The sequence below is a fragment of the Brachyistius frenatus genome, unplaced genomic scaffold (assembly GCF_029030835.1).
Source record: "Brachyistius frenatus isolate BFR_SWC_R1_liver_20210118 unplaced genomic scaffold, ASM2903083v1 Contig_118, whole genome shotgun sequence".
Lineage (NCBI taxonomy): Eukaryota > Metazoa > Chordata > Actinopteri > Embiotocidae > Brachyistius > Brachyistius frenatus.
The window spans coordinates 97,740-110,533 of NW_027210717.1; the positions used below are offsets into that span (position 1 = coordinate 97,740).

General features: G+C 38.8%; 1 protein-coding gene across 4 annotated transcripts in view; it reads right to left on the reverse strand.

Moving 5' to 3' along the window:
- LOC138629574 (radixin) overlaps positions 1 to 12,794 on the reverse strand; it is a 47,281-nt gene that overhangs the window by 26,610 nt on the left and 7,877 nt on the right. For 3 of the 4 annotated variants that reach the window (XM_069713369.1, XM_069713368.1, XM_069713367.1), the window contains one exon: positions 10,173 to 10,272. In XM_069713369.1, coding sequence (XP_069569470.1) covers positions 10,173 to 10,184 — 12 coding nt within the window. In that variant the 5' untranslated portion in view covers positions 10,185 to 10,272. Of the gene's footprint in view, positions 1 to 10,172; positions 10,273 to 11,122; positions 11,145 to 12,794 lie in introns of those variants that run through there. The other variant, XM_069713366.1, reaches the window with a different exon arrangement.

Consider the following 12,794-nt stretch of genomic DNA (forward strand, 5'->3'; position numbering starts at 1 on the left):
CCTCGTGTCTTTTTCTGTTTTTCATCAACATCCACTCTTTCCACTCATCTGTTTAACAGTTCCACTCTTAAACTCTTTGTTTCTTCACCTCTACGACCCTTTCTCTCTCCAACTCTCCTTGTTTCAACTCTGATTTTTGTGTTTCAAAACCAATGTTTCCAGACATCACACTTCTTTTCCTCTGCAAAAACCACTCGTCCACTCCTCTTCTGTGGTCTAATGTGTTTAGGTCCTGGCATATAGAGTAATCCATGTACTTATCAGTTATGCATTAAGCTTATTCGAACAGCTGTTTGTACTTTCGGATTCAAAGTGAGGTATCCAGGATGTACGAGAGAAAATCCACTACTTAGTTGTTCCTGGAACTGATGCTTCTCAAAGCAGAGAAAATACACAGTGATCTGAGGGCTGAGTTTGGACTTGAGTAGGAGGAGTTAGCATGGCAGACACAGCTTTGCCTTCAGCTGTGGAGAAAAAAAAAGATACATCTTCAAGCCATAATGAAGAGTGTTAAGTAGCACAAACGTAATTATTTTATTGCCTGTGCTTTGAGAAATCCATGTGGCCTCGGGGATTTTCTTTTTTTGTTTTTCATTTTTATGCCTGCGTGCCGACTGTGTTTTGAGGGTGTCTGCCCATGCTTGTGAATGGAACATCTGAGGAAGCCTTGAGGGAATTTCTTCAAATCTGGCTTTTTACTTAGACTCAAGGAAACCCTGATTATATTTTGGTGTTCAAAGGTCAAAGGACGCTATGACCTCATGTCAGTCCGCTTATTGTGAAAGCAATAAAGAAAGGACTTGATGTCTTCAAATGTGGCACAAGCCTTTTTCTTGGACTTAAAGATGAACTAATTAACATTTGGTGGTCAAAGGTCACAGTGACCTCACAAAACATGGTTATGGTCATAACTCAAGAATTAATTCACTTATTATGACAAAATTTCACACAAATGTCCAATGGGATAAAATAATATAGTGATTACATTTTATATCCAAAAGGTCTAAAGTCAGCTTCACTCACTGTGACATCATAGTGTTCTTCTAAAACACTTTTCTGGGCATTATTCACTAACTCACTCAGGAACAATAGGGGAGATGGTGACCAAATTTCACATTTAATTGGATACTGAATTGATGACACTAAACTTGGGAGTTCACCTCGAAACTGTGCTGATTGTATTGATCTTCTGTGCTGTCGGCTTGAAGATGTGTGTGAATCATCCACACTCCAACACCCATATTTGAATCATTGTTTACTGTCAATCAGCTTTATTGGCCAAATGTGTGAATACATGGTGCGATCTGAAACTGATGTACCTTGACCTTGGAGTTCACCTCTAATCTCTTTGGAAGTTTTTCTGGGCTCTTTGGTTACCATTCGTATTATCCATCTCTTCAATTTGTCATCAATTTTCCTCTTGCGGCCACGTCCAGGGAGGTTTCCTACAGTCCCGTGGACCTTAAACTTCTGAATAATATGTGCAACTGCAGTCACAAAAACATCAAGCTGCTTGGAGATGGTCGTATAGCCTTTACCTTTAACATGCGTGTCTATAATTGTCTTTCTAATCTCCTGAGACAACTCTCTCCTTAGCTTTCTGTGGTCCATGTTCAGTGTGGTACACACCGTGATACCAAACAGCACAGTGACTACTTTTCACCCTTTAAATAGACAGACTGACTGATTACAAGTTTGAAGACACCTGTGATGCTAATTAGAGGACACACCTTAGTTTAACATGTCCCTATGGTCAAATTATTTAGTATCTAGGGGTACCTTCATTTTTGTCCAGGCCATTTTCATACGTTTTTTTTTTTTTTTAATGATTCTGTTGAACCACAATTCAAAAGCAATGTCTGATTTTCATTAGTTAATTTTTAGTGAATTTGTATGTATTATTACTTTTGTCAGTTTCAAGTTATTTCAGTAACCATTGTGGGTTTTTCTTTCTTTAACGGAGGGTACCAACAATTTTGTCCACGTGTATTATTATTTGTAGTGAAGCCGCAGCTAACAATACATTTTTTGAAGAAGGAAATCAATAATGAAAATAATTCTTAAACGGTACATTATTCCTACCAAAACTGTCAATATTTCAAGGTAACTCAAACTGTTAGTTTTTCCCAACCAACAGCCAAATAGATAGATAGATAGATAGATAGATAGATAGATAGATAGATAGATAGATAGATAGATAGATAGATAGATAGATAGATAGATAGATAGATAGATAGATAGATAGATAGATAGATAGATAGATAGATAGATAGATAGATAGATAGATAGATAGATAGATAGATAGATAGATAGATAGATAGATAGATAGATAGATAGATAGATAGATAGATAGATAGATAGATAGATAGATAGATAGGTCCTTTATTAATCCCACAAGGGGATTTTTTTTTTTTTTTTTTTTTTTGCCACAGCAGCATTATAGATACAGGTAAAGAAATACAAATAACAGAGTAAAAAATATTGAATATTAAATATGAAAATGCACAATATATACAATGAAATAGAATAATATAAAATTGAACTAACTAACAATAGTGCAAATATTTAAGCAGCAAACATATACCCAACAGTATTATTGTTTGGTGATGGATTTAACCAGAGGTGATTTATTGTGCAGTCTGATAGCAGTGGGCAGGAATGATCTCCTGCATCTGTCATTGTGACAGTGGAGCTGGAGGAAATATCGACAGACGCATTTAAAATGACTTGAAACTGAGAAAAAACATGAAATCCCCACATTTGAGAAGAATGAACCAGAACATTATTGCTTGTTTTTACTTGTTAAATTAGTTAAAATTATGAAAAGATTAAACCAATTCATCAAAATATCAATTAATTTGATGTGATCGCTAAATATATACAGTACCTACATACATACACTTACTGTATTTATAACACTATGCATACAAAATGACCACAAAAATGTGGATACATAAAAACACTGGACCCCTATGTGATTCTTAATCATCTCATTTCATAACGATGATCACCCATACTGTGCTACAACATCCTCCACACTTCCACCAGATTTTGTTGCAGGGATTTTCTCCCATCCAGACACAAGAGCATTAGTGAGGTCCACTCTGCTGCTGGGTGACAGAGGCCTGGCTTCACATTTCTTTGAAGTGGAACAAAGGGGCTGAGCCAATATAATGGAGAAACACCGAGACCGAATGTACAGTGTAGTCAATATACTTTGGCTATATGATTATTCCTGTAGATCTCCATGTTGTAAATCATATTGAACACTGCTTTACAAATTCAGCTTGATGTTTTATCCTGATACTTGAAAAATGCAGATTTTTTAAAAACAGATTCCAATAAAACAGTGACTGAATAAAGTCGAAGCTGGAGAGAGGAGAGAGGAGCAGTGGCGAACTTCACACCCTCCCTCTAATTAGATTTAGTGACTTGGATAATTCCCATTATATAAATGAAAATAGGCCTCTGAAATATTTAAAGCCTGCAGCGAGGGCTCACTGCCCCCCCCACCTCCACGAGCCCCCGGCCCTCAGGGACAGCGTCACCAGGAGGGGCAACATGTGCAAAACGCAGCGATAAATCAATAATGTACGATGTCCCTCCACATCTCACACCCTGGATTAATGATGAGTGCTCATACACACAAATGCACAAACACACTCAAACCAACAAACAAACAAACTGTAGCTGCACAAATAACACACTAAACCAGGCAGACGTGTTTTTAAAATATTGTAATGCACCTTTAATTCCTACAGATACACACACACTTCGTCATTCACACAAAATGATCCCTTTGTCTCTCTGTCTCTCTCCCTCCCTTCCTCTCTCTCATTTCTCCCCCTCTCTCTCACACACTCACACACTCTCACACACTCTCAAACACTCTCACACACTCTCACACACTCACACACACTCACACACTCTCACACACTCTCACACACACACCTATGCATTCTGACAATATAGGAAATCAATACTTCTAAAAGATTCTCCAACAACCCTTGACCTTACAGGCTGTGTGTCATTGGATGACTATTGATGTACTGCCTTCATGTTTGCTCTTCTTTATATTTTCCTGTGTCCTTTTTTTGTCATTTCCCTCATTTAAAAACATTATTTGTGTGTGTGTGTGTGTGTGTGTGTGTGTGTGTGTGTGTGTGTGTGTGTGTGTGTGTGTGTGTGTGTGTGTGTGTGTGTGTGTGTGTGTGTGTTATAATTTTTAATTTATATTTATAAGTGCTTGTTGGATCCTTTAATGGTGTCTTGAACATTTGCCTCTGTACTTTCTGACATCATTATTGGGGAGGCTTTTTACAATATTTACAACCTGGCCCGGTGTGTGAAGAAGAAAGATTGAGCACTGTAACGCTTTCTTTGTACTCTCCACACAACTGCTCTTTTTGAGGTTTAGTTATCCTCATTCAAACGGTTATCACGTCCTACTTCTGCCTTCAAAGGAGCATCCATAAGATAGACAGACAGACAGACAGACAGACAGACAGACAGACAGACAGAGATAGATAGATAGATAGATAGATAGATAGATAGATAGATAGATAGATAGATAGATAGATAGATAGATAGATAGATAGATAGATAGATAGATAGATAGATAGATAGATAGATAGATAGATAGATAGATAGATAGATAGATAGATAGATAGATAGATAGATAGATAGATAGATAGATAGATAGATAGATAGATAGATAGATAGATAGATAGATAGATAGATAGATAGATAGATAGATAGATAGATAGATAGATAGATAGATAGATAGATAGATAGATAGATAGATAGATAGATAGATAGATAGATAGATAGATAGATAGATAGATAGATAGATAGATAGATAGATAGATAGATAGATAGATAGATAGATAGATAGATAGATACTTTATTAATCCCTCAGAGGGAATTTTTTTTTTTACGTTACAGCAGATTTATAAGATTTCTCCAGGTGTCCGACCTTTAATTGGTGCATAAAACTAACATGCTCAGAGTCAGACTCGTTTCCTAAGAGTACACCTCACAGGGGGCGGAGCCTTTCTGTGCCTCATGATCCTGATGAAGACCTAAACCCGTCAACCCATGTTTTAAACCTCTCTGTGGACAACAAGGTTTCCTACCTGCTGTGTACAATTGCGGGAAAACAAGACGTTTGAATTGAAAAGGGAAAGCTTTTGTGTGGCGTTGTGTCAGGCAGTAAATCTGCTACACTAACAACCTAAAACCTGAAACACAGTGGGGTCTCATTTGTCATAATTCTCTGAAGAGGTCTAAATATAGAACTGAATCTCAGGAAGGAACTATGTAGATGTCAGCCTCAATAAAACCTCGTCCAAAGATCAGTGTGATGACACACACATAATCCATGACACAACCAGCTAAATCCCACAGAGATCTTTAGAAAGTAACATTATGAGACTTCTTAAATTTCACTTTTTTTTCAAGTGCACCTGAGAACGAGCTTTCTGATTTAACCGTTTGTATCCTGAAGGTCTTTACACATCGGACGTGTGACGAATAAACACGAAAAAGGCAAAATACTTGGTGAATATTTTGAGTGAATGCTATTCATATGAGGAATGAGGAAAATAGTGGCTCAAAAAATATATATATTTGAAAAGATTCACGCCAGCTCATTCCTAGAAAACAATGATGGATTAAATATGGGAAAAAACCTCTTTAAAATAGACATGGCTGGTAGTAGCTGTTGTAGGTGGAGAACTCGCTTTTTTTTTTTTTAAGCTAACAGGGAGATGCTTTAAGGTGATGTAATGTAGTGCACAACAGTCAGTCATGATACAGTCAGATAATCTGAGGAAGGGCAATTGTTGTTTGGGAATATTTTGGGTTCAGATCTGACAACACACTCATGAAGCTGTGTGCTCTGCAGCATCTGAATGAATATTTACCACAGGGGGAAACTAGGGATGATGTGATAATAGAAATGCAAAATGTGATTGGTTAATATCTTTATTTAAGGTGTGGAAAATATAAAATGCCACTTTTTCTACGTGCAACATTCTCGTTCTGTGTGTAAGCACACATGAAAAAACATTTTGGGAAAATATGTTGATTTGTGAATAAATCACACTAAAAAGAAATGCCCCACAGTGTGTAAAGGCCAGTCTTTATATGCAACTAAATTCAAGCTCTGGGTTGGGATTACTGTGATGGGGTCTGCCCTGCTGTTAGCAAGATATCAAGGATATCAAGCAAATGTCAAATTGTCTTTTTGGTTATCTCAGTGATGCAGCACAACACGGTGACGTGAGGAAAAAGATAAGATTGTCTCATTGTAAATCCTCTTCTTAATCTGATTAAATCACCTCCTGTCTGTACAACGATCCCTGTCTGGTTCCTGACAGAGCTCATTTTGTTCAACCCCCACTTTTAACATGAAACAAGTGCAGGGGGGTCAACCACGTTGTGTTAGGGGTGTATGTACACACAAAAACACCATTAAAACACAGCCTTGGGGAACGTTACGGTCCGGAGCAAACGGCCTGCCTGAGGCGAACTAGACAGTAGCCTGTGTTGCCTTTTAGGGGGTCAGCAGACGGTTTTCTATATGGCTCAACAAGACTCTTTCTAGTAGATGACCTCGACCTGTAAAACAGCTGCTGTGGTTTTCATCTTCTACATTTCTTTCTTTTGTTGCTCTTCATTAGCTACAAGCTAATGGAGCCAAGCTACCTTACGTGCTCACTGGTTGTCAAATGTGCCTCCGGGGGCAACTCAGCTTTAGCTTTTAATCCAACGTGACATTTAAGCATATTTCAAATTAAAAAAAAAAAAAAAAAAAAAAAAGATTTTGCACCTATTAGGTAGTGAAAGGGCTGATGAGTTCACCGTCAAACTGTGAGGCTTAATGTCAAAGTGCAGTCTAATGTAACCGGAGTGGGAGTTCCCCTCGAGGGCGGCCTGGGTGTCGTTTTTCTGGGTGGATATGAACAAAGTGCCTGTCACTCAGTCCTCTCCCAAATCCTCTTTAATCCCTTTGTGTGCATTTTTTTTTTTCTTCCCTTTGGTGTGTTTCGATAATCGGAGCTTCGGCTCTTCATTCCCACTTTCTCTTTCACTCTTGTACGTTAGTCCTTAATCGGTGCGTCCAGACGGTTGTGTCTCTTATCTCTCGTTTCTGTGACTCTGCCTCTCTGATTCAGCTCAGTGCCTTCTTCATTTGTCTCTCAGATGATACAGCTAATCCCTTTACACTGACTCACTCACGTTGTTACTCCAGACAGGTAATCTTTGATGCTAAAAGAACAGTTACATCACCTCAAAAGATTTTTATATCTAAGTACGTGTCCCTTTATGTGACACTGACCAAACTCGATCACCATTTCCTCTACCCATCTTCATCTTTTTCATCTTCCTCTCTCTATTTCTGTCTACCCCTCTTCATGTCCCACGCTTCACCTCCCAGCCTCTCACAGCTTTTTTGGGTTTTTTTCCCTAGTCTCTTTCCAGGAACTGGGTCTGGCCTAATTCCCCATTATGAAGATTGATGTACCGAAAGCCCGGTGCGACCGCTGGTGGCTCCAGATAAGTGTGGAAGCAGCCAGCATGTACGTGCAGCGGGATTGTAAACACCCTGTAACCACCAACTTCCTGTCCTTGCTGTAATTTTCACTGATCTCTTTCAATCTATTTTGATGTGATTGTTTTAATTTTTTTATAGGTTCTTAGTCGTGCATTCAGCTGCTTAATTCGATTGACTTTTTCCTCTCAATGAAACACATGTTAATCAAAATAATCCCTCCATATGTGACTGTTGTAGAAAAACAGCCTTTAAATGGTGAGTAGGAGTCAATATTTTCTGTGTAATCACTAAAGATGGGACACGATTTTCAAATATTCAGATAACCATTACAGTATAAAAAAATGTATTATTATGCCATTATGGTTCTTCCTTATTTCCCCTGTTTTGACCGGTGCCTGGCTGTAATGCGTTACTCCCGCCAGAAAACGGCACTAACACACCTAAAAGCGGTCTGCCAGCCGCCATTAAACAACATAAAGGGAAGAGGAAACACGTTGCTGCCGGTCTCCGGAGCTTTGCCAGGTAAAACTGTGTGCCGCTGTGAAATTAGAAGTTGCTGTGTGAAGCAGAAACATGGAAAGACGACTAAAACCGTCAAAAGGTTGTGTGTGTAACTATTTCCAAACACAAAAGAAGATGAGGTTTAGCACACACTCTGCAGTTAAAGATAGCATATAAATCTACCAGAGCTGAGCACAGTCGTTAGAGTGAAGCACCGAGCTGACGGCCCATCCACTGATCAATAATCAATGGCCAGACGAAGTGGGTTTGATGTTCAACGTAAACGACGGCCTTCACCTGAAAGACGAAACTTAAGACATGCTTAAGACGACGGTTTTAGAAGTTGGAGAACATTTGTTGGGTCGGAGTTTACGGCTCAATAATCGAAGGTTTCAGAGTAATTTACAAATAGTATTTTGACTTGAAATGCCCATCCCTAGTAATCACAGGTTTTTAACTTTGTTCAGACCATGTTTTATTGATATAAATGTAAGAACTAAAAATGTCAGAGCAGAACTACAACTTCTGACATTAATTGATTTATTGTAGTGTACAGCGAAACAATACCAAAGATCCGTACTGAGGTTTAAAACTGCTTCAGTTTCCAGTGCTCTTTTGGTTCCTAAAGTTTATGTTCCTGTTTCCAAGGTTAAAATATCATAAAGGTGTTATAATAAAAAGGTACCGAAACCATTGGAGCATAATCTTGTTATTTAAGCTGCAGTGCAATCACAGCCTTGTATGTGTTTGTGTCAGAGTGACATGAAAGCTCCCAGTGTCTAAAAATAGAGCAAAGAAAGCCCTCTTTGTGTTTGTTCCTCTCAATGGACAAGACGGTCCCACAAAGTGGCCGACTGTTGTGCTTCTGTGTGAGTGTGCATGTTTTCCCTAAAACTCTGTGCGCTCCTCTAATTGGTGGAGCTGATCACAGACTCTGACCTCACATAGACACAACAGGTATGAATGGCACCAAAACAACTGTCAAGCTCTTATTTCTTATCAGAGCCTAAAACAACTCCTGTTCTTACAATCTGTCTCTCTTCTTAGTCAGGAACTTTAGCCTCTGGAGTACTTTTCAGTCAGGGAACAACAGAGAGCTTTGTTTGAGCAGCTATGGTGCCTGTCTAAACTGAACTCATCACGTCATGTTGTGTTACTACAGGAATTCTGGCTTGAATTTTGTAATTGGTTCTTATTTGGGAACATCTATGAGAACAACTTGATGGCTGATGCATATTTAGCTTGTGTTTTTTTTAGCTTTTAGCAAATAAAAAAAATTTAATTGCTGTTTCCCAACAAACCCCAAATTGCAGGCTGAAATAACTTTAGTTTGTACAAAGTCTTACTCTTCATTTAAAAAAAAAATCCTTCTAGCCTTATCTAAACCCACTTTATCCTGAACAGGGTCACAGGCAGGAGCCTATCCAAGCCGACTTAAGGCCAAGGCAGGGTATAGACAGTCCATCACAGGGCCAACGCAGAAAGAAAGCCAATCATTCACGCTCACATGCACCCACAGATAATTGGAACCACCAACCAACCAAACCCAACGTAACCTTCGTTGGAGGAAGCTTGAGCACCTGGAGAATACTCACGAAGGCACAGGGAGAATGTTCAAACCCTTTGAGGCGACAAAATCTCCAGCTGCATATTGAGGTCACGTATACAAACCCCAAAAAGACAGTTTTACGTCCATCAGAATTCTATCAGTTGCATCCAATACCATCTGGAGAGTCCATAAGAGCCGTACAATAAAACCTTTTTGTCGTATTCGTGGATATGGGAAGCCAACAGGAATTCAGCTGGCTTGGCCAGTGGAAACCTCGGACAAACATCCTCTGAACCAGCTCAGCAGGAGAGGGATTTTCGTGTGCATATTTTATGAGCCCAAAAACATAGAAACCCATGGAAGTGTGAGAAACCCCACAAAAATCCACAAAGTAATAACTGTACATTTTTGAAGTCTAAAATGGGATACTGACGAATCCAGTGGACGATTAGGACTAACGAACAGCAGTGCAGGCAGTAACTCTCTACATGACAGGGTGCGCACGGGTGGTGCTATAAATCAGCCATTAATCGCCACATTAATCTCGGCATGTTAGGTACTAACCGGTTTGGGCATCTTTCTCTCCTCTCCGCCCGTCCCCTGTTGGTGATAAAACCGAAAGAAGTCGTCCTCCGTCTTCCCGCCTCTCTCCGGGCACCAACGCCTGAGACACACAACAGCAGCAAGAACAAATGTCAAAAAAACAAACAGAAGCATCAGGTAGATATAACATAGTCCATGGCTTTTCTCTATCTCTTTCAAATCGTTCACTTTTTATACTTGTACATCAAAAAAGATAAAATAGTGTCACTATTGAAAGAGACACTATGAAACAATGAAACGTGCTGATTAGGCTCATGTCAACACCATTTTAAATCAGTTCTCGCTCAACCACTCCAAGCTCCCGCTCAGATGAGCTGGTCGGGACAAAAGAAGATATTTCTGTCTGCACTTTGGGCTTTGAGAAGTGCTGATTGACATTTTTCACCATTTTAAAAGACCAATGTACAAATTAGCATTATTTTTAGCACTATGTTTATGCACAATTTATGCTATAGCAATGCCATCTTATGTTAGAGAACAAGAACAGAGGAACACATTGAATTTGACCACGGACCATCTTGATCTGTTCCTACAAGTGAAACTGTTATTAAGCTGCAACCAAAGAAACACACACAGAAACACTGCAGGTCATGTTAACATGCAGCTGCTGCTGAGCTCCTCTACGTTGGCAACAGTAGAAAATTCTCCAGAGTCCAGATGAAGTTAGAAAGGCAGAAGTGGTCCTGGACTGACATCACTATGAAACATGACATTAACAGCAAATGAGACACAAAGGGTGGGAAGGAAGATGGTGTTCAGATACAGAGAGAAATGAGCAAGTAGGTGAGCGAAGAAACTCTTAAAACAGAAGCACAAAAACCAAAGAGAAAGAAAAAGAAACAGTAAACATAAATAGCCATGACTTCTGTCCTCTGCTCGAATTGTTCCTTTTGATTTGAGAAGCCATTTACATGATCTCTGTGATGACTCTTGACTTGCTCACTAGTAGTGATGGTCATCTGGACTGTGTGGGTTTATCTAGAACATCTTATGTTGAATAGAATATCAAATGAAGAGAGCTTTTGGTCTGCGTCGCACAGAAGGCAGATCTTAGTGATGTGTGAGGCCAGAAATAGACCTTTCTCAAGTGTCAGCACAGAGAATTAAACCAGGCTCAATCACAAACCCAGGCTCCGTCTCAGGACAGAAACAGACTGAAACCTAAAGCAACATGGGAAGATTTTGAATATAAAGCACTCGATCAAAAGTACATAAGAAAGGTTTGCCTTTCTAAATGTTCATTAATAAAGATGATTTATTAAACTTCCAGCAAACTTCATGTCGGGTTTGGTCTGCATGGTTTGAAAACTGGCACACACAGATATTCAGTGTGATTAGTGTGAGGTCTAGGTCATCAAAAAAAAGGCTTAAAAAGGTGTTTCCAAAGCCACTTTGAAAACATATTTTTAAGGCCTTTTTTTTTTTTTGCTAGCTAATACTTTCTAGTAAGTTATCTTCTTTTACAAGGAAACCAATAATCATCCAATTTAAAGAGACTTAAACTTTTAGATCTGAAAAAATACACCTGCAATGTTGTCAACACTTAGTCAAATATCCACCATGACAGATAAGCATGAACTTGGCTTTGCACTGCTTATAATCAAATAAATAAACTATATATAAACTCTCAGCTGACTGCGATCATATTGAATAACCATTAGAGTCGTTTCTATTTATCTGTATAAAAACAGCTAGATGAAACTAACAGACATGTCATATTATGTTCAATATTTCCACATCATTGGCCCCCAATTGTGATTTGATGACATCAGCTCTTTTAATGATGTCATCTCATCGTGCCTCCTTCTTCTTCTGTGGTTAGGGTTAGGGACAGTTAAATCGTTAATCACAATTATTTGTATGACAATCAAACATCAGCTAAAATTTAATGTTAGCGATAGCCCAAGATACATTTCTACAAAACTGCAAATTACTTATACTGTTAAAACTATTACCACATGTGCATGTTGGACTTCAACTCTGAATAATGTACTAACTAATCAATGCTGTTAATTACAACCTATTCATAACTGCCAACTTCAGTCGTGTACTTCCTAGAACTCGATGTGGGTCACAGATTTCTTCATGCCTCTTTAGCTGTCCTAAATGTTTCCATTTCCAATAAAGTCCTACCCCAAGCTGGAAAAAGTGATTTCTACATATTTGAATATTCTTGAGGCAAACTGCAAATTTTATAATTACATCAGAGAGCATTGTGAACACACTTTGAAAGAAAAGTCCCAATTCAGTCCCACTTCTCTCCTTCACATTAGTCTTTAAGAAATTCCCTTTGATGTGCCACATAACTGTGGGGCATGTCCTCCAGATCAATGCACAGCTCAGTCAGACCTTCCATCATCATGTCAGGGTCCTTCTGGGGCCAAATCCTGAAGGTATACCAGGCCTTTGTTCAAAGTGAGCTCTGGTCGGCAGACCACTTTCTTTCTTAAGGCACAAAAGCAGCTCAGCTTAGTCTGTGTTGTCATTTAACTGACCATTATACTACCATTTACACGAGAAATAGTTCAAATACAAAGTGAAAGAAAGTAAAATTATGTTGTAATCATTAATATAAAAGGGAGA